Source organism: Melanostigma gelatinosum (assembly GCF_949748355.1).
Source record: "Melanostigma gelatinosum genome assembly, chromosome: 4".
Lineage (NCBI taxonomy): Eukaryota > Metazoa > Chordata > Actinopteri > Perciformes > Zoarcidae > Melanostigma > Melanostigma gelatinosum.
This window is the reverse complement of record NC_136637.1, coordinates 4,406,223-4,426,311: the sequence shown is the minus strand read 5'-3', so window position 1 is coordinate 4,426,311 and position 20,089 is coordinate 4,406,223. Positions and strand designations below refer to the sequence as shown.

At 40.8% G+C, this 20,089-nt stretch overlaps 1 protein-coding gene across 1 annotated transcript in view; it reads right to left on the bottom strand.

Moving 5' to 3' along the window:
- sass6 (SAS-6 centriolar assembly protein) overlaps nt 1-18,487 on the bottom strand; it is a 35,328-nt gene extending 16,841 nt beyond the window's left edge. Inside the window, exons 1-9 of the mRNA XM_079267187.1 lie at nt 18,328-18,487; nt 14,901-14,961; nt 14,643-14,722; nt 14,425-14,529; nt 13,923-14,091; nt 13,420-13,497; nt 10,651-10,770; nt 7,546-7,737; nt 7,143-7,337 (exon numbers count right to left, since the gene is read on the bottom strand). Of these exons, the coding sequence (XP_079123313.1) occupies nt 7,143-7,337; nt 7,546-7,737; nt 10,651-10,770; nt 13,420-13,497; nt 13,923-14,091; nt 14,425-14,529; nt 14,643-14,722; nt 14,901-14,961; nt 18,328-18,389 (1,062 nt within the window). The 5' untranslated portion in view covers nt 18,390-18,487. The remainder of the gene's footprint in view (nt 1-7,142; nt 7,338-7,545; nt 7,738-10,650; nt 10,771-13,419; nt 13,498-13,922; nt 14,092-14,424; nt 14,530-14,642; nt 14,723-14,900; nt 14,962-18,327) is intronic.
- Between the last annotated feature and the right edge of the window lie 1,602 nt (nt 18,488-20,089).

Genomic DNA, 20,089 nt, shown 5'->3' with positions numbered 1-20,089 from the left:
TGTGCCATTTGAAGGTACAAATTCAGAGTTTTTACTGAGTAAAATATCTTAATTGACTGTCAGTCAGGTATTACTCATTTCCAGCAACCCTCAAATCAAAGAATAAAGACACTTTACCCACAATTTAGGTGTATTTTCCCTTTAACTCACGAGATGCAGGTAGCATGTTTTATACTTAATGTGAATATAATTAATTTAATCTAATTTCCATTATGCAATATGTATACTTTGTTGGCATCTTATTCTGAAAACCGGATGTTCGTCTTAAGAAACCGGTTGTTGTCTCACGTTAATCTTTCCGTTAACTTTCAAAGTCCTTCACTCGCTCCCGATCTGCGCCGTTTAAATGCGTTTACCGTGAATGTCAGCATATAGGTGCACTAACATGCAAGTGTCTGCTGAGTTGACCGCAGTCTCAGGTCTGATTGAGAAGCGCTCCATTTTTTTCAGGGGCATTTTTTGCCCCTCTCCTAGTGATATCAGGGGCAAAATGATGTTTTGCCCTCATGTATTTCCGACGCTGCTTACGCATACATGGAATTTGTCTCCGGTTTCCACTCCGCTCTCAATGTACAAATGCAAATTTACAATAAAATATATGTCTGACATTCTGACATACATACATACATACATACATACATACATACGTGAACATAAACCTATAGACAATGGCATGAGTTGTAAGTGGTGGTAATAGTGTAGTATAACCTATTTATTGTTCATGAGAGTGATGGCCAGTGGCCATGTGACCATGATTTCATGTATAAAAGCAACAGAAGGGTGAAACATCCAAGGGGGGGTGAATACTTTTTATAGGCATTGTATATTTATATTAACAATACACATATTCGTATTGAAGTGTTCGGTACGAGGCTCACGGTTCAGTTCGTATTACGCAATACGTTTGAATAATACCATTTCATTTGGAAAATGCAGAAGCTTAAATTGTGTGAAATATAATGTTCTCTCTGTAGAGCCACTGCGCTCAACATGGCATTACAGACTGGTGCTGCCCACCACAGGAGAAAAACATTCTACACGCTAGGCTAAACTAGCTTAGCAGGAAAACCAACAGCAGAACACACGCTACAAACTGTCCCCGCAGCGTTTAGGTAGCTGTTCCCTACTGATTCAAACAGGGCTAAAGGTACATTTATAGCCGTGGATATGAGACTGTGGGAGAAAAATGTATGTGTGCTTTAAAAATATTTGTGTAAAATCATATCCATAATTTCAAATGTAGTCATGTATATTCACATCACTGAGGCCGGGTATTTGTGCTCGTTTTGGCCGCCTCAACTTTGTAACAGTTTGTGACACGCAGGTCATGCAAAATTCTATCTGTAACACAACAACATCACAACAGTATGCATAAGAAACAGGGTGCTCTATCAGAAGGAAGTTAGGAAGAGATTGGGAGTGTAGCAGAACAGCCTTGGAGCCCGGGTGAAGATAGAGAGAGAGAGTGAAGATAGAAGTGGGGGGGGGGACACAGATAAACAAGTAGGGCAAGATATCAAATGCAGGGATAGAGCAGACGCTGGCCACTATGACGTGCTGCCAGGGGTGAAATCAGGAGAAGACAAGTGGGGACGGAGACTGTGGTTGAAGCTATGGCTTGACCAAGGTGCACAGTGTAACTTGTCTAGGTGAAAGTTCAGAGAAGGAGGACAGCTCTGAAGGGAGGGGGGGGGGGGGGTGAACTGAGACGTAGGGCAGAAGGGAGGTACAAAGTAGTGTCCAATGCAATTGTGATGCGGTTTTTTTTTTGAGTCCGGACTGCCCGGCTTACTTGTACTCCTTGTGATGCAAATAAACCTGCGTGAACTGAAGAAAATCCAATCTCTCTCTTGTGTTCTGTGGGTGTTGAATTCCTAATAGTGAGATCCTGTGGTGTCTCACCACGAGTCAGATAGAGAACAGTTACTGAGCCAGCTGTGAGGTGTGGAGTTTTAACATAAGTCATAAGGTCAACAAAGCTGAGCATCATAACCGCAAAAAAACCCCACAAGACCCTACTCTGGAGTAATAAACGCAGGCTGTATGAACATGCTTAATGCTATCGCGCCTCGTGACACTACTCCTTCATGAGTCCATTTCTCCAGACCATAATTCCTACTTTATAAAAGAAAACAAAAGCCCAAACAGAGAAATGTCCGGAGCTGTCAAATGTGTGTTGCTCTGACAACAGACGGCCGGACGTCATGGACTACACAAATAGGCCAATGTCATTAATCTATCGTCTCAGTAAGCAACGGCAGCGCAGCGGATCTCTGGCCTCCTCCAGAGATCAGAGAGATTGTGACCTTCTTTGATAGAAGCACAACAGCAGCAAGAGTTGCTGCAGCTTCCTGTACACAAATGAATCCATCATTGTTCAAAGTAAAAAAAGAACATACTTTATGATGGCATTTCTGCTTTTTTGCTGCATTGAACCGTGCCATACCGAATACGTTTTATTGGGGTTTTATTGGGTTTTATTGGGTTAAGAGGTTCGTCTGGGAACCGGAAGGTCAAGGTCATTTAAAAAAAAAATAAAAAAATGTAAAACATATTTTAAGAGCAGGTCTAGGAAATCGATTTGGCCCAAGGCAGACGGGTCTAATAAGCAACTTAGCCAATCACTGATTAAAGAAATAAATGAGTGATTTACAATTTAGCCAATCAGCGCCCTAAAAAAGACTTCCGGGAGGGCCAGATGAGAATGGCCCTCCCGGAAGTCTTTTTCTCCCGTGTCTAGTTCTCATCTCGCGTGTTCTCGCTACCCAGCTGGACGACGGTCACCAGCTTGCGGTAAAGAAACACAACGAGGAGGTGGATAAAAACCGGCACATTTTATCAAAAATAATTGATTGTGTCAAGTTTTGTGGGGCTTTTGAGTTGGCTTTGCGTGGGCATGACGAGACTGACTCCTCGGACAACCCTGGCGTGTTCAAGGGACTGGTGGATTTTGTTGCGTCCCTCGACGGTGTGCTGGAGGAGCACCTGGAGACAGCCAGCGTTTTTAAAGGGACGTCGAAGACTGTACAAAATGAGCTGTTGGACTGCATGCTGTCGGTTGTAAGGGATTACATTCTGGAGGAAGTAAAGACCGCTGATTTTATCGCCATTCAAGCAGACGAGACGACGGACATTTCCACCCACTCGATGCTAACGGTAACGTACAAGAGCATTTTAATGCTCTGGCTATGCTCTCCATGGAGAAGGAACTTGTCAGGGACATGCCTGATTTCAATAAGGTCATTGAGAAGTTTGCCACTCAGAAGAGCAAAGTTCCTTTACAAATAACTGTCATAAAAACATGCAGGTTTCCTCACCACACTGATTGGGTGTTTCTCCAACAAACAAGGTTCATAGGGGCATTTTAAAATATACTTGTTCTATTCGCCTATACATGATATTTATATTTTATTATATTCATGATATGTATATTGTATATTTATGATTATATGGTATTTATATATCATATTATACTGAATATTATTATTATATGATATATATATATATATATATGTATTAATATACTGAATTGTATGAATAAGATGTACTTATTATGTCAGTGTTGTAATAAATGATAACAATGTAACTGCAAAGTACTAATGTGTTTTTGATACCCTTTTTTTTGTTGCATTGAATTATACTATTTGCTGAAATTGATTGGATGGCCCTACCCCAAAAAAAAATCCACCAGCCGCCACTGGTTGTAACTCTGTTATCTTGGTCGTTCTGTACACATGACATCTATCACACCTCTGTCCATCCTGATAGAGGGATCCCTCCTCTGTTGCTCTCCCTAAGGTTTCTTCCCTTTTTCTCCCCGTTAAAGGGGTTTTTTGGAGAGTTTTTCCTGTTCCAATGTGAGGGTCCTGGGACAGAGGATGTCACATGCGTAGGCTAATTTGTGATTTTCGGCTACACAAAATAAATTGAATTGAATTAAATGTAATCCTTGAATGAGCCATTTCCAGTTTGCAGAGATTACAGAGCACCACATTGTTGAGTCTCTGTGTAAAATACTTCCACAATTTAAAGGATCCTAGACATTTTCTTTAGCTGCAGCTTGTTCTCCAAGGGAATACTTGCTTTTACCGAATACCAAAGCCTCACATAAAGGGTGATGCAATATCATTCTGGTGGAAGAGTCCATTCCTACCACAACTAAAGAAACAACCAGGAGGATTGTACCACCACCATCTCCTTTACTTACATTTACTGGTGTTTTGTTTTTTTCATTCATTCATTGTTTTTCATAATTGTAATTGTGCTTTGGCAACACATGTCAAATGTCATGTCAATACAGCCTATTGAATTGAAAGCAAGAGAAAGAGAGAGGACTGAATATAGAGCACAATTCACGCATTATTACTCAGAGTACAGCTGATCATTTCTCTATGCACTTCTGCTGTGACTTTTACACAAATCTCAATGATGTTGAACACTTGATACAGTCATTTAATGAACATTGCACCACTTTGCTGGATAAAGTGGCACCTCTTAAGGAAAGGACCAGGGCTGCCTATAACACTACTCCGTGGATGACAGAAGCTGTGTGCAGCGTGAGACAGAAGTGTCGCAGGGCAGAGCGGCTCTGGAAAGCTACTGGGCTAGAAGTGCATCGTTTATATCTCAAAGACCTAAGAGTTTCTTTTAATACTGCAGTAAAGGAAGCTAGAACTGCTTATTTTGCCAACCTAATCTCTTCTTCAAAGAAAAATCCCAAGATTCTGTTTGACACAATTAGAGGAATTGTTTCACCACCTGTCTCCACTGTACCATGCTATTCTGTTGATGATTGCAACAAATTCCTGATCTATTTTAATGATAAGGTAACAGGTATTAGGTCTGGCATTCAGCCTGGGATCTGTTCGGCTACTTGTAGCTCCTCGCAATCTCCTGCTGTTATGGGCTCTTTCGAGCCTATCAGCCTTCAAGACCTGATGGACTTAATTACCAAAACAAAGCCATCAACTTGCCCTCTGGATATAATTCCATCCTCTCTATTTAAGAAAGTTCTGCTAACTATTGGCCCTGCAGTAACATCTATTGTCAATTCCTCATTGTCTACAGGAATTGTCCCTTCCTATTTCAAACATGCCACTATCCAGCCCATATTAAAGAAACCTAACTTAGATCCAGCTCTGCCCATGAACTACAGGCCCATATCAAAACTGCCTTTCCTGTCCAAAATTTTAGAGAAAGTGGTGGCCAAACAACTTACTGCTGCACTGGAGAGGCACAATATGTACGACAAGTTCCAGTCTGGGTTTCGTAAGCAACACTCTACTGAAACCGCTCTCCTGAGGGTTTCAAATGACATTCTCATGTGTGCTGATGCAGGTGACTGCTCTGTGTTAGTTCTTCTGGATCTCAGTTCTGCATTTGACACTGTAGACTATGACATCCTGATTAAGAGGCTTCGTGATTGGGTGGGCATATCTGGCATAGCGTTAGACTGGTTTACATCTTACCTCAGTGACAGAAGTTTCAATGTCTCTGTGGGTGCTTTTGTGTCTGTTACCTCTCCACTTTCTTGTGGTGTACCGCAGGGCTCGGTTCTGGGGCCTTTGTTATTTTCCCTTTATCTGTTACCTTTGGGACCGATCATAAAAAGCTATAATGTGTCCTATCACTTATATGCAGACGACATCCAACTTCATTTGTCACTTAAACCCAGCGAGGCATTCACATTAACTCGGCTCCTGGACTGTGTCAATGCCATCAGAGACTGGACGGCAGAAAACTGCTTGCAACTCAATGACTCTAAGACGGAGGTCCTAGTTATTGCTCCAGAGGAGTTTGTCCCCATGATCAGGCAGATTATTAGTCCTCTCTCCTCTGCTTCCCATTGCAACCTGCGCAATCTTGGGATTTTCTTTGATCGCTCCATGTCGTTTGACCAACATGTTAAGCAGCTGTCCAGGTCATGTTTCTTCCATCTAAGAAATATCAGTAAACTGAGATCTGTATTATCAACACCTGAATTAGAAATGATCATACACACATTTATCTCTTCACGCATTGACTACTGCAACTCACTTTTCACATCACTCAGTGTATCTGCTCTTAACCGTCTGCAGGTCATCCAAAATGCTGCCGCCAGATTACTCACCAGGACACATCGACGGTCTCACATCACCCCCGTACTCCGATCTCTCCACTGGCTTCCTGTAGCATCTCGGATACACTTTAAAATTCTCACCATCACTTACAGAGCACTTCACGGTCAGGCTCCGGCTTATGTAGCTGATCTACTTCGCCCCTATTCACCCGCCCGCACTCTCAGGTCAAATGCTCTAGGTCTTCTGTCTGTCCCACGCACACGATTTAAGACCCGTGGTGACCGAGCCTTTGAGGCAGTGGCCCCGAGGCTCTGGAATGCTCTGCCTGCAACTCTGCGCCTCGCAGATACTGTGGATACTTTTAAAAGCCAGCTCAATACCCACCTCTTTAGGCTGGCGTTTGTGTGAAAGTAAACCCATGTCCTAGACCTGCTCTTAAAATATGTTTTACATTTTTATTTTATTTTTATTTTATTTTTATTTTATTCTATTCTTTAACATTTCTTATTCACTCTGTATAGATAATTTATTGACCCTAGGGTCACATTGTGTTTTTTATGCTTTTAAATGTCTGCTCTGTCTGTACTGTCTGTGAAAAGCGCTATATAAATAAAATTCATTCATTCATTCAGTCATTCATTCACAATTCATAATATTGTTCGTGAGATTATCGAGGCCAACCAATATCGTGTTGATTGGTAGTCCCATCATTTCGCGCACACATACACAGCGAGCGCTGGCGCTCAGTGTCTCTCAGTTATGACTCCTGCTGGTGGCCAATCACGTGACAGGAAATCAGTTGACCATTCAGATCAAATGAGTCCCTCAAATGAGCCATTTAAGTGACACTCCCACAGTGTACTTGCTGCAACGCCTGATTTGGTGCGAATGCAGAGTAAACCACATGGTGTGATTAAAGGGACAAAACTGGGCCTGCAGAAAATAACTGCTCTCTGAATCTAAACTATGCCTCTAAAAATGAAATAGATGAAGTTGATATGATATTGAGTGTCTCAGGGTTATTTAAGTTGTTGTTTTGGCTTTTCAGGCAAATAAAAAAACCACAGCTGAAGTTGCTCTTACCTTCTGCTGCTGAGTAGCTTCCAGCACCTCTTTCGAGCGGTGCATGAGCTGATCCTTATCTTTGATCTCTTGTTCCAGAACAGCCACTCTCATCTGCAGCTGGCTCCCCAAACGCTCCTTGTCATGGAGCTCTGTGTCCAGAGAGCTGTTCTCCCTCCTGAGAGCCAGGATCTGCTGCTTGGAACGCTGGCACTCCTACACACAACAGCAGGAAAACAGTCCCAGTGTCAATAATCTTTCTTGAAATGATCTGTATTATCTACAGAAGTGGACAAAATAACAGAATAACTACACCACGGAACGGGAGCCCCAGTCAAGCATTGCTGCTCATTTTAGAGGCCAGTTTGTACCGTTTTTGTAAAAAGAAAACAGTTTGTTCACACCCCCCCCCCCATCCACTTACCTCCTCTACACCCACTAGTTTAATCTTCAGGTCTCTGATGACAGACTCATTCTTGTATTTCCTCTCTGTCAGCTCTCTGCAAGAGGCCTCCAGCTCTGTCAGTCTGCTATGAAGCTGCTGGCTGCTCTTCTTATGAGAATTCTCCAGCTCCTGACGGAGCAGCTCCGTCTGCTGCTGAAGTCTGCTCTGTAACTAAAGACACCACATAAACCTTTCTTACAAGTCCTGATTCAGAATGCATGTCTTTCAACCATGAGCTTGTGTTGGGAACGTAAAGGAGCGTGTTTGGGTTATCAGCATTTAAGAAACTGAATTCTTGACATCAATAGAATTATTAATGTATGTAACAATTATTAATGATTATTAATAACAACGGGGCACCACCCTGCGAACAGGGACCAACAACCAAACGATAAAACTAAGTCTCATAATTAGTAGTCACTCATAATGTCAATAGTTGGGTGAGACTACACATTCAGTGACAGTGAAGGGTTAAGTTCGTACACAGACTACTACATACAATTTCATTACGCACATATGCACAAGTAATCACAGACGACCGCTCCTTAAAGTATAACAGAGTTTATTCAATCAAATAGTAAATGATCAAATCAATTAATATTGCAACCAACAAACGTTATCATACAATTTTATATGCCTAAACTAAAGAATGAATAAAATGGGTGAGGATGTATGTAATACAAGTATGTGTGTGTGTGTGGGTCTGTGTGTGAAAAGAAAAGGGGGTTCTTAAAACTAGTCGAAAACTACAAAGATGGCAGCGTCGAGTGACGCAGACAAAAGGGAGGGGGAGGCTGTGTGTGTTAGAGAGGTGCCTTAAAGAACTACAGCTAAACTACCACCAGATGGCGCAGTCGAGGGACTCTGACAAAATGGCGGTGAGATTGCTGTATGTAATCACGTGTGCCGATGCATCGCGTGAGTTGGGACAATAAGCGAGAGTTTCACTCACAATCAGCCGAAGCTCTATGTGTGTGTAAGTTACGGGAAACAAGAGAAATGAAAGGGCAGAGAGAGGGAGAATCCAAGCTGCGGTGTCTTCGTTGTAGTGAGGGTGAGGATTGCTGATCATATCTGACATAAGCTGCCGTTGTCGCTTCGCGAACTAACGACACTTATACCCGATAGCCGCGATCCCACACTCCACTCACAGAGTTGATTCAAGGACGAGAGAAAGAACAAAATGAAATCAAATAAAACAAACAAAAGTAATCCCCAAATAAACAGATCTTTATCGCTGCGGTGAGATGAGCGTAGTGTTTCTCATCACGTCTCTCAAGTGATAATACACAACTCTAACTCTACCAGCAGTGATTTATCTAAATGCAGACAGTTACAGCAGTTTAATACACGAGCGGAGCTTCGGGTCCGCGATGGATTACGCAATACCTTGATATCACGCGACAGTAACTTCTCACAACAAAATACGGGAATATCAACACATAAATGAAATGACCTGAATTAAACTTAAGTTAATTTAAGCTAAGCTACGCCCAGATACCATGACTCTTACTTTGAGGCGTTTTGTTGCAACGTTGTAGAGTGATGAATGGTTTTTCCTCTTCCAGAAGAAAAAAAGGAAGCTGCTTGCTGGTCGGCGTGGCGTTTGAGCCGGCTTCGGGCCGTCGTGGCGTGAGCTCGCTCTGGAGCGAAACGCAGACGTGATCTATCCTCGCTGCAGGGAGGATGATTTAACTTCGGTTTGAGGCGACGTGGTCCGTGCGTCTTACCGGGAATCATCGGTGGAGGATTGAGGCTTAGTCGTCTTTCTCCTGCCGGTATGTGTGCACAAAAAGAAAAAGCGGGAAACGGATCGTGGAGGGGATTCGTCCCAGCGGGGTAAGGGCCTTAACTCAGCGTGGAACACTGTCTGTTTTGTCCAGCAAAATGGCTCGTGACCTGACAGGGTTTGCTGAGGGTTGTAGGCCTGCAGCTCCCTCGTGGCCAGCGTCGTGCTGGAGAGGGGGGGGGGAGAGAGGCCGATGTGTCTTCATGTGTCCAGGACAGAGAGGTCCAGGGCGAAGAGGAGGAATATAGCTGTGTTCAAGCTTATAAACCTAGTCTCTCAAACAGTGGGGGGCCTTTTCTCGGCCAATGGAGAGTTGGTGTCAGGTTTGGCCGGAGGCTGGAGGTGTGGTCATCTGGGCAGATGTTGCTCTGACTTCAGGTCAGGCTTTTGGTGAATGAGGAAAGCATGTGAGGAGCTCAGCCAGACAAAAGGTGGCACCAGACCCCAACACTTGGTTAGTTCCAAATAGGGAACCTTCATTTCCAACGGTATGCATCTCTACAGAAATGATGGGAGTGTTTGACAGGTTTTTCTCTGTTTTAACTCTATGTAAAACCTGTGTACATGTGTATCTTTGAAGTTACATCACAATGCCAACTATTGATCCTGGTGTCCAGACTCCAAGTCCATACTCTAAAAGTTCACAAGTCCGTACTTGTGAACTTGGGTATTGAGAAAGGCCCACACTGACACACGCACATACACAAATGACTAGAATATATTCAGGCAAAGGCATTGTAATACCGCCCCATTCTTTCAAAATAAAAGCTCCACAGAGAGAATTCTAACTGAAATGCTTGTGATGACGCCTGTCATTTAATAACCTGTGTGTATGTGTGTCAAATATTATGATTCTGTCTCCTTCCTCCCTCTCTCCCCCACCCAGTCCCACCCTTTCAAAATAAAAGCCCCATGGAGCAACTGTATCTTAACATTAAGATTATATTTGAACACATCATGATAACATTATAAATGACCTTTGTCCAATTCTCATTTTTACAGTTTGGAGCTTGAATGCACCACAATATAACGAAATGGAACGGTATACTAACAGTTGTTAGCTGTTCCTGCTGATTTCAACACAGATTTATTTTTCAAAATGTAACATTATCATGGATCGGCAGATAGAAAACTCTAATGCTCATCTCCAGATCACATATTTCGGTACCCAACCCTACAAATAAATCACTAAATACACCACATTTGGCAGAGCCTCAGAACTTTGAGAAAGTAATAACACATCACAGCCAATACAACCTTGCATCAGAAACATGCTGTGTGCAGATGAGTCTTACCTCTAGAGCCTTCTCTCTCTCTGATTGTAACTCCTTACAATGACGGCTGGACAGAGAGCTGGTCTGACTTGTGCACTCTGAACGCAGTTTGTCTAACTCTTTAGTCTTCTCAGACAGCGTCTGTGAGAGAAATACATGCGTTATGAATTAAACAGATTATTTTTCAACCACTCCCATATATGAGCTATACTTGTATAACATTTTTCTACCTAAAAGACAAAGTGCTTCACAATTGGCCTCTAATTCACACACTCATACGCTGCTCGTGACGGAGCTGACCTGCCCATCGGGTTCAGTGTCAAGGACACTCGGACAGGCCAACCCTGTGATGAGTGGATGACTCGCTCTACCAGTAGCTCCAGGTAATCACGACATTTCAAAATCTCTATTTTAAAAAATATATTTAAGCACATTTCTGTTATTATAACTTAAATCCTTTTAATTTAGTGTTAAGAAACCCACATTACTCTATCAAACTTTTAAAGAAAATAGCAAAGACAAATATCAAACACAAGTTATTACAATAACTTTGTTCAAAGCTTAAAATCCTTTCAAGGGTGCGTTTGCACAATCCCACGTGAAGAATTTCATGTTTAAAAGCCACGTTTAAAGTAGTCTTCAATGTACTCACAATACATTTCCATGTCAAATATAGTGTAACCAGCCAAAGAGCTGCTCCTATGCTCCTTTTTTGCTGGCGGATTTGCGGGCCTTGAGTTTGACACCCTTGCCTTAAGATGACCCGCTGTGTTTTTGTGCAGCCTTAGTGAAATAGTAGGGGTGTAACAATACGCATATTTGTATTGAACTGTTCGGTACGCATTACGAACCGAACAATACGTTTGAATAATACTCTTGCATTTAGAAAATACAGAAGCTTAAATTGTGGGAAATATAATGCACTCAACAAGGCAAACCACCCGACGTAACAGACAACATGCTGTCTGACACTCCCACCACGTAACAGACAATGTGTTGTCTGACACTCCGACCACGGAAAAACAACAGTCTACACGCTGTGCTAAACTAGTTTAGCAGGAAATCCAACAGCAGCACACAGGCTACAAACTCTCCACGCTGCGTTTAAGTAGCTGTTCCCTACTGATTCAAAGAGGGCTAAAGCAATCGCCACGGCGATTGTTATATTTATAGCCGTAGATATGAGACCCTACTCTGGAGTGGAAAACCAGGCTGTACTTAATGCTGTGCTTAATGCTATTGAGAATCAAATGTCCAAAGTTCCCGCTGTTGCTCTGACAACAGACGGCCGGACGTCACGGACTACACAACGCTTCAGACAAGTCCCCTTGAGAGTCTCACCAGCGAGGATTTGGCATTTCTGCTGTATTGAAAACGTACCGAACAGTGGCACCACTGTTTTGTATTGAACCAAACCGAGAATTTTGTGAACAGTTACACCCCTTTTATATAGTTAATGTTCTCGTAGCCTTTCCAATTCCATGCACTCTTGTCTGTCCCAAACAACATGCACTCCCAGCAGTACAGCCTCTCGTGTCGAACTGAGCTCGTAAGCCAAGTGTATCGTCCCCAGTTGCTAGCCTGAAAATGGCTAACATATCCGGCTTTAGCAAGCTGATTGAGCTCAAGGTGTTCATGCGTTATGCAACATTTTTTCACAATGTCCATCTTTTCATTGAAGGGTCGTCTTGAATAGGGCACTGATAATAAATCCGCAATATTATCTTCTCCACCGGCTGCGTCAATTTTATCTCCACCTGTTGTCATTTTTGCCGTTGGCTATTAATCACTAATTAGCAGTAAGCTAGTTTTCGTGAGTGGTACTTCTAGAATACCCTGGGGCAGGGAGAATTCTGAAAGAATACGCCCATTGGCTACAAATCCAAATATGATTGGTTGATCAAATTGTCAATCCATTACGGTCAATTGTCATGGCATTCTATCATGGAAATAGAATACCCTGGGTGGAGGACATTCTCCATTTTAAAATCCTTTGTTTTCCACAACAGAGTATGGCCTCATGTCTGCAGCAATAACCAATATATTTGGTAATAGCTTCAGCCCGATCTGATTCTGCCACAAACTGTTTCTTAAATGTGGTGATAAGTTGTTGTTGCTGTTGTGCCTTGGTCCCCGTCGCTGACAGACCAGGATGGTGGCGCTTCATATGTGTGGACATGCCCGATGTATTACCGTTGTCGTATGCCTTTCTCGTTTAACAATGCCTACATACCATTTTGTCCACAACCCTTATCCCGTCACACACTACTGCTTTATATCTTTTTACTGCAACTCTGAAAAGATATTTAGAGACTTATTACCTGAAAAAGTATGAGCGGCAGTAAAACTTTATTTCACACTATGATGATTAAACTGTAAAAAAAGAAAAGAAAAGAAATGAATCCGTGGTTCACATGTGTGCCAAACTGAGGGGTGATCCGTTACACCACTAATAAAGAGTCAACATTGCGGAAGTTAGAGCAAGTTGAATTTCAAGAGGATTTTACAGCTGCTCTCTAGTCCCCCATTCCATCCCACCCCATTTGGTAAAATCTCAGAGGCTCTGACAATTTCCTGAATCTTGAAGAAATTAAAAAGTTGAACTGCTTTAAGAAAGTCCAAAGTGTCGTGAACGTTTTAAAGTTGATGAGAACGTTTCGCAGTTTTCAAACAATGTTGAATATTTAGAAAGGTTTTAATAGGATATGAAAGTTGAATGTGAAAGATGTGGAACATATTAAGTTTGATTAGAGCTTCTAGGTGAATTTATGAATGAGTAGATAAGCACACCTGTTGGGCATAACTCAGCTGCCTGGACAGATCCTCATCAGTCTTCTGAAGCTTCATCTCTAGGGCCTGCTTCTCTGCCTGAAACATTGAGAAAACATGTCTTAACAAACATGACTGAGGACAAAGGGGCTTGAGATACATGAAAAACATTATGGATGCTTAGATTAGATGATTCCACTGAAACCAGTACTTATTATAAATTATTTTCCAAATATATCCAGGTGAAGGTTTGCATATCTGTTGATTTTCCAATTAGAAGACATTTCTCCTTGATCTATTGATTTGCTTTTGCTATGATCTCTTACAAGAGTATCAAGTCATTGAACTACTTAAACTCACCTGGCGGAAATGTACGAGCAATAAGCCATTGTCAACCACTTCAATAAACAGCACAGATATGAAAGCTCTTGGGATTGTTACGATTAAAGTATCCCTATGCAATCCTCCACAAGACAAACCTCAGTTTGATGACAGTTCTACAGTATTCTGATGAATGAGCAAACCTTGAGAGAGGAGAGACACACTGCCAGATAGTCTTTAATCTCTTTATCAGAGCCATGAAAAAGCCTCAAAGACAAGTGGTTCAGGTGTTTGAATGCATTTGTCTCTACAACACTGAAGTTGGCAGGGCCTTCAAGCACCGGAGACTGACTTGACAAGTGCAGGAGAAACCTGTGGAAAATATAAGAAAAGAGTCATGTAGTCTGGTGTTGTTTCACTGGACTACAGTGTATAAATCTCTGATATTTTGTCCATCCCCCAGATACAACTTTATCAACTGATAAAAGTAACCACATGCATGTCAAGTTCTCTCCAGGAATATGAAACCAATCTTAAGAGTTATTATCCAAATCGACTCATCTTTTTTTTCTATATCTCACAATATTTATGTAAAAGAAAATGAATTGCAATGGAATTATTAGGACTGATACAAATCCTTATATAATGTGAAGCTGGGTTTATTCAGTAGGACAGTGTAATGTTGTGTGGTGGTTTTCTTCCTACCTTGGATTGTCTGACTCTTGCTCAGAATAACACAGATTAAGCAGGTCAATAAACTTCTGAGGAAATGATGCAAAGTCTATCAGTAGGCCCTGTTGGACTTTCAAGCTACACAAACAATAAGAAAGAAAGACAACGTCAGAGATAGTTGAAGAAAACCTGTTCATGACATGAGTTCAAACACAGAGTATTGAAATTTATAGAGCTCCACCAGTACTTACCTTTGGAAATCTTCTTCTGATATAGAGAGGTTGAAGAGAAAATATGGATCGATATTATCGGTTAGTCTCACTAGAAGATCCTAATACAAACAAAAACAACCAGAGGTTAAGTGAGCAGGCCGAAAGCTGTTAAACATATAAAAGGTTACACTGAGAACTGAAGTAGAAGGCGTAGGCCTCAAAGTGTTTTTCCAATTAGTGGACGACTAAAAAATATAGCTAAGACTATTTCTATTGTTATGCAGAACTCTTACTCACCCTTTTGTGGACTGGACTGTTTGTCAACTGAAGCTCAATGGTGACACGGATGTTTGCTTTTCTGTAAAATTAAGAAGTTAAAATGGACAAACTCCTTCATGTGAATCTAACAAATAAAAATTGATTCATAAAAAATGAAATCCCATCCATGAAAATCACAAACAGGATTGGTGACAAGGGACAACCCTGTTGGAGGCCGACACGCACTGGAAACTCATTTGACTTTGTGGCAAATTTACAGACACAGCTCTTACTTTGGTCATACAAGGACTGGATAGCTCGTACCAACAACCCAGGTACCCCGTATTTCTGCAGTACCTCCCACAGGACTCCTCAAGGGACACGGTCATAGGCCTTCTCCAAGTCCACAAAACACTCCAATGACCCCTGCAACAGACCTGCAATGACTGGCAAAGAGCTGGTCCACTATTCCATGGCCAGGAAGGAATCCGCATTTCACCTCGCGGATCTGAGATTGGACGGTCGTTTGTAGCTTCCTTTTAAACACCCTAGAATAAACGTTTCCGGGGAGGCTGAGCAGTGTGATACCCCGATAATTGGAGCAGTCTCCAGTTCCCCTTTTTGAAAATGGGAACCACCACTCCAGTTTTCTTTACTTTTTGTGTTGCCGAGATCGAAAAGTGATCGATGGTATGACACTGTGATTCAGCGGCATATGCCGATCCCCAGAGTGGTATGTATCTATTGTTCCAACGGTATACACCGTTTCATACGGCAGGAGCCACTTGACAGTGGAAGTCCACAGTCAGACAGGCACACCACTCCCGCCTCCTGATGCATATGCAAATTGTCTTTTTCTTTCACAAAATAATCATAAAGAACAGATAAGAGTATCGATAAGGAACCAAACCGATAAGCAGTATCAATAAGAGTATTAGTATCGATAAAATCCTATTTTTCCGAAGGTGTTGTGGATCTCAACAGATATATTAAAGTGAAAATCAAGAAGACTTAAAGAAAACCCCATCAATCCATGTGCAGCCTGTTGGACACTGTAGAAATCCTTTCCTGGAGGCAATAAAGCCAATTACCGTATCTACTGCATAGCCGCGTGTTCAGTTACAATTGTATGGCTTCCGATAAATGTATTTTTGCCGAGATAGGCTTATTTTTTAGTTTAGACAAAGACTTGTGTTGTAATGTCAACCTAAACTATCTCTATGCTCTTCCAAGGATGTATCGGACAAGAGAGGACAACTCCAAAGGATTTACAATGATGCACCTCACCATGGTTTCTGCAGCCAAACATGCACTCTGACAGCAGAGACATATGTTTGTTCATAAACCACATCTTTGTGACAGCATGCCATTTATTTTTATTTCTATGCCACTTATTTCTGACAGCATGCCATTTCTTTTTATTTCTATGCATTTTCTTTTTTAACGATACTTGAAATACCATGATTTATTTTGTTTTCCATTTTCAACAAAAAATGAAAAAACCGAAAAGCACAGCCGTTTTTCCATTATTTTGTTGTCTGAATTCAAAAAAGAAGACGAGAAAACCAAACTCAAATAACAAGCATATTTAGTTTTTTTTAAATCCCTCTTTGGTTTTTTCTTTTGAAAAGAAACGTAAAGCAAGACATGTAGTACGAGTACATCAAAATAAAAGTCAACGCAATAGATTGACCGTATGCAAGCAATTGTTAAATACAGTCTATGATGCAAACACTTACAAGGGTAACATCAGAAGAAAAATAAATTACTGTAAATAAATAAATCCGGGCCATTTGGAGTATGTTAGCAACAGTAGTTGATTAGTGGCGGTTTAATATTTATTTATCTATCTACACAGCGACAATAAAGTTTTCGATTAATTGTTACATTGTTTGATGCAATACAGTTCGTAATATAGTTTAATGAATGTCATTTTGTGTGTGCAGAGTGGTTGCTGTTAGCATTGATATTTATTTTTCCACTGTATTCTGATCTTTGAGTGAAGGCAGAGCACAGCCTCTATAAGGAGATGAAGAGTAAATGTGTTTACTAAGAAAAGAGAACCAATTCATGTTTTTTGCTCTCATCTTGTGAGATTAGGAAAAAATATAAAGTATATAAAGAGTCAAACTTTCTTTATCTCAATGACAATAAAACACAGTATTTGACCAACATTATATCTGCTCATCGTGGCCCTTTGACCTCTTCTGTTGAACCATTCAATCAGGATTTAAGTGTGACAAATAAATCCATGAGGTAGGTAAATTATGCTTGGTGTTTAATAAGAATAAACCAAATGTATTTTATTGTTCAATTGTCATTATGTGTTGCTTCATGAACACCACATGCCCATGATGTAAAATAACAAGAAAATACATGATGTACACAACAAGGTTGCACATTATATGTATCAATAACCTAGATAATTAACAAAGACACAGGTAATCATCATTAAATCATGTTTTATATGACATTGTCTGGTGTCATTTATCCTTTGTAATGTGTTTTTGTCTGTTGTGTACTGTGGACTCTGTATGAGTTTTCGGGTGACAAATGAGTTTCCCCACTGGGGATTAATAAAAGTTTTCTAATCTAATCTAAATATGACTAAATATTTGGTTTAAATACACTTATCCTGCAATCTACTGGTAGAAATGGTAAACACATTTACTCGTCATCTCCTTATAGAGGCTGTGCTCTGCCTTCACTCAAGGAACAGAATACTATGGAAAAATAAATATCAATGCTAACAGCAACCGCTCTGCACACACAAAAATGACATTCATTAAACTATATTACGAACTGTACTGCAAACAATGATTCGTCTGAAACTTTATTGTCGCTGTGTACATGGATAAATAAATAATAAATAATCAACTACTGTTGCTTACATACTCCAAACTGCCCAAGTTTATTAATTTTCAGTTGTTTATTTTTCTTCTGATGTTACCCTGGTATGTGTTTGCATCACAGACTGTATAAAACAATTGCTTGCATACGGTCAGTCTATTGCCGAAAAATATTCTTACTTCCGGGTTACCTGTCGTGCTTTGCGTGTGTTTTCAAAGGCAAAAAACAAAACAAGATTAGCAAAAAACTAAATCGGCTTGTCTTTTGAGTTTGGTTCTCTCGTTTTTAGACATCAAAAACGGAAAAACAGCTGTACTTTTTGTTTTTCCCGTTTTTGGTTTAAAACGAAAAAGCCATGATATTTCTGTATTTTCATTTTTTGATTTAACAATAAAACAAGATTATCAAAAGGTACACGGACCCACAAGGTTGGTCATGATTATTGTTAATGTAGTTACACTAACGCCAAGTGATGTTACAGGTTAACGTACACCTAACAGTTAGTAGTATATCCATCTCTTGTTGCTAACATAACCACATCAGAAAGATCTCTTGAAATATAGAAAGCTAGGTTTTGTTAAGATAGGTCATCTCACGTCAATTTCTGCAGTCTTACCTCTCCTCACAGTCCCTGCACCTCACGTTCACTTGCAACCCTTTGCTGAAGAGTTCCTCCATGTTGTATTTAACGTCAACACGTTTTTCACTGGGGTAGTAAACTGGTTAGTTCTGAGAGGCAATGGCTTCCATCACACGGACCCTTTACTTTTTAGTTGTTATCCCGTCAGGATTTTTGATTTGGCGCTTCTCAGCCGCCAACTGAATCGCCCTGGAAACGGAACATGAATTATCTTCTTCTTCGTGACATTTATTTGCTGTTGGCCAACATAAAACTCCTTACCGCCGCGTAGTGACTGGGAGTGGAACTGGAGAGGATTGTCTTCAACAGCAACAAGTCATAATCACAGCAGGGGAGATTTAGTGTATGCAGTCAAATGACCGTATGACCCTTTGCCATTCAAGTGGCCCCTGGGTCATTCTACTGAAACGGTGGAATCTAGGTAGTACAGATCTGCTGAAATGTATTTGTCCTTAAAAACAAAAAACTTATTGTATAACATCAACTGACATCTAAACTTAATGATTCCACAAAACATTGAGCTTAATGTATTTTTATTTTTCATGTCTTTTTGCAGCTTTTATGTGGCTCATTTATACAGAAATGTCACTGGTGTTACTGGTGTTACCAGGAGGAGGAGTAACACCAGTGACTGTAACTCCTATGACGATATAGAGAAAAACCTACAATTTTAACAAAATGGCTGCCATGTGTCAGACCACATGTTTTTAGGCAAATCAAAATCATTAAACTGTTCAATATAACCAGTTATACTGTTCAGTTTCTTACCCCTGCGGCCAATACATGAGTAACACAAATTACAGACTTAAAAGCTTCGCTCAAAATTCTCCCATATATCATGATATTTTAAATAATTGGGGGGTGGGGGGGGGGGGGGGGGTTTGAGTGTAAAAAGAAGAGACAGGTGTTTAAAAAGTAAATAGATAGAATAAAATGAAAGAAATGTATTTTTTGTGTGTGAAAGAAAATATCCACGATGTTTGGTGATTTTTGGATTCATGGCGAAATCTACGCCAGGCCCATGGCACGTGTTTGGAATGGGTGGCGCCCAGTATTGAGCAATTGCAAAATGGTTGTGCATTAGGTTCAACATTGACTCCTTTTACATGAACTAATATTCCAATATAATTCTAAAAATGACAATATTGTAAATTAGATATGGGTTATGTAAGGTCCGTGAACGAAGTATAATTCCTGTGCCATTGTTCACATTGTACAGTGAACAATGTCAGTATACGGGTATTGCCTAATTTCATTGGTCTACTTGTATTCTGCTACGTGTCAGAGTTCGTTGTTCGATAGCCGATGCTGCCTTAACGCGGTTCACGGTTTGTCTGTGTTATTGTTGCATTGAATGAACACGTGCAGTGCAACACACCAAAACAGCAACTTGTTCCATTATCCAACTTTAATAACAGTTATTAGTATTATTAGTTACTATTGTTAACTACAGTGATCATGTGTGCAGACACAAACTTCTCTAAAGTCTCTCCAGCTGTTAAAACCGACTGACAGCTGATCCAGCTGTGATCAGCGGCCACAGTCATCAGAAACAGATGTTGCTTCACTTGATGATTCAGAGGAAAGGACGTCTCATTTCTCTTAAAACATATTTCCTCCTTTCCTCTCTCCTCACATTTAACAGACGCAAGTGAGGGAAACGGGGAGAACCTCCTCCTGGCCCCAACTTACCTTCCACCTGCTCTCTACTGGTTTGTCTGCTTCTGCTGAGTAATTA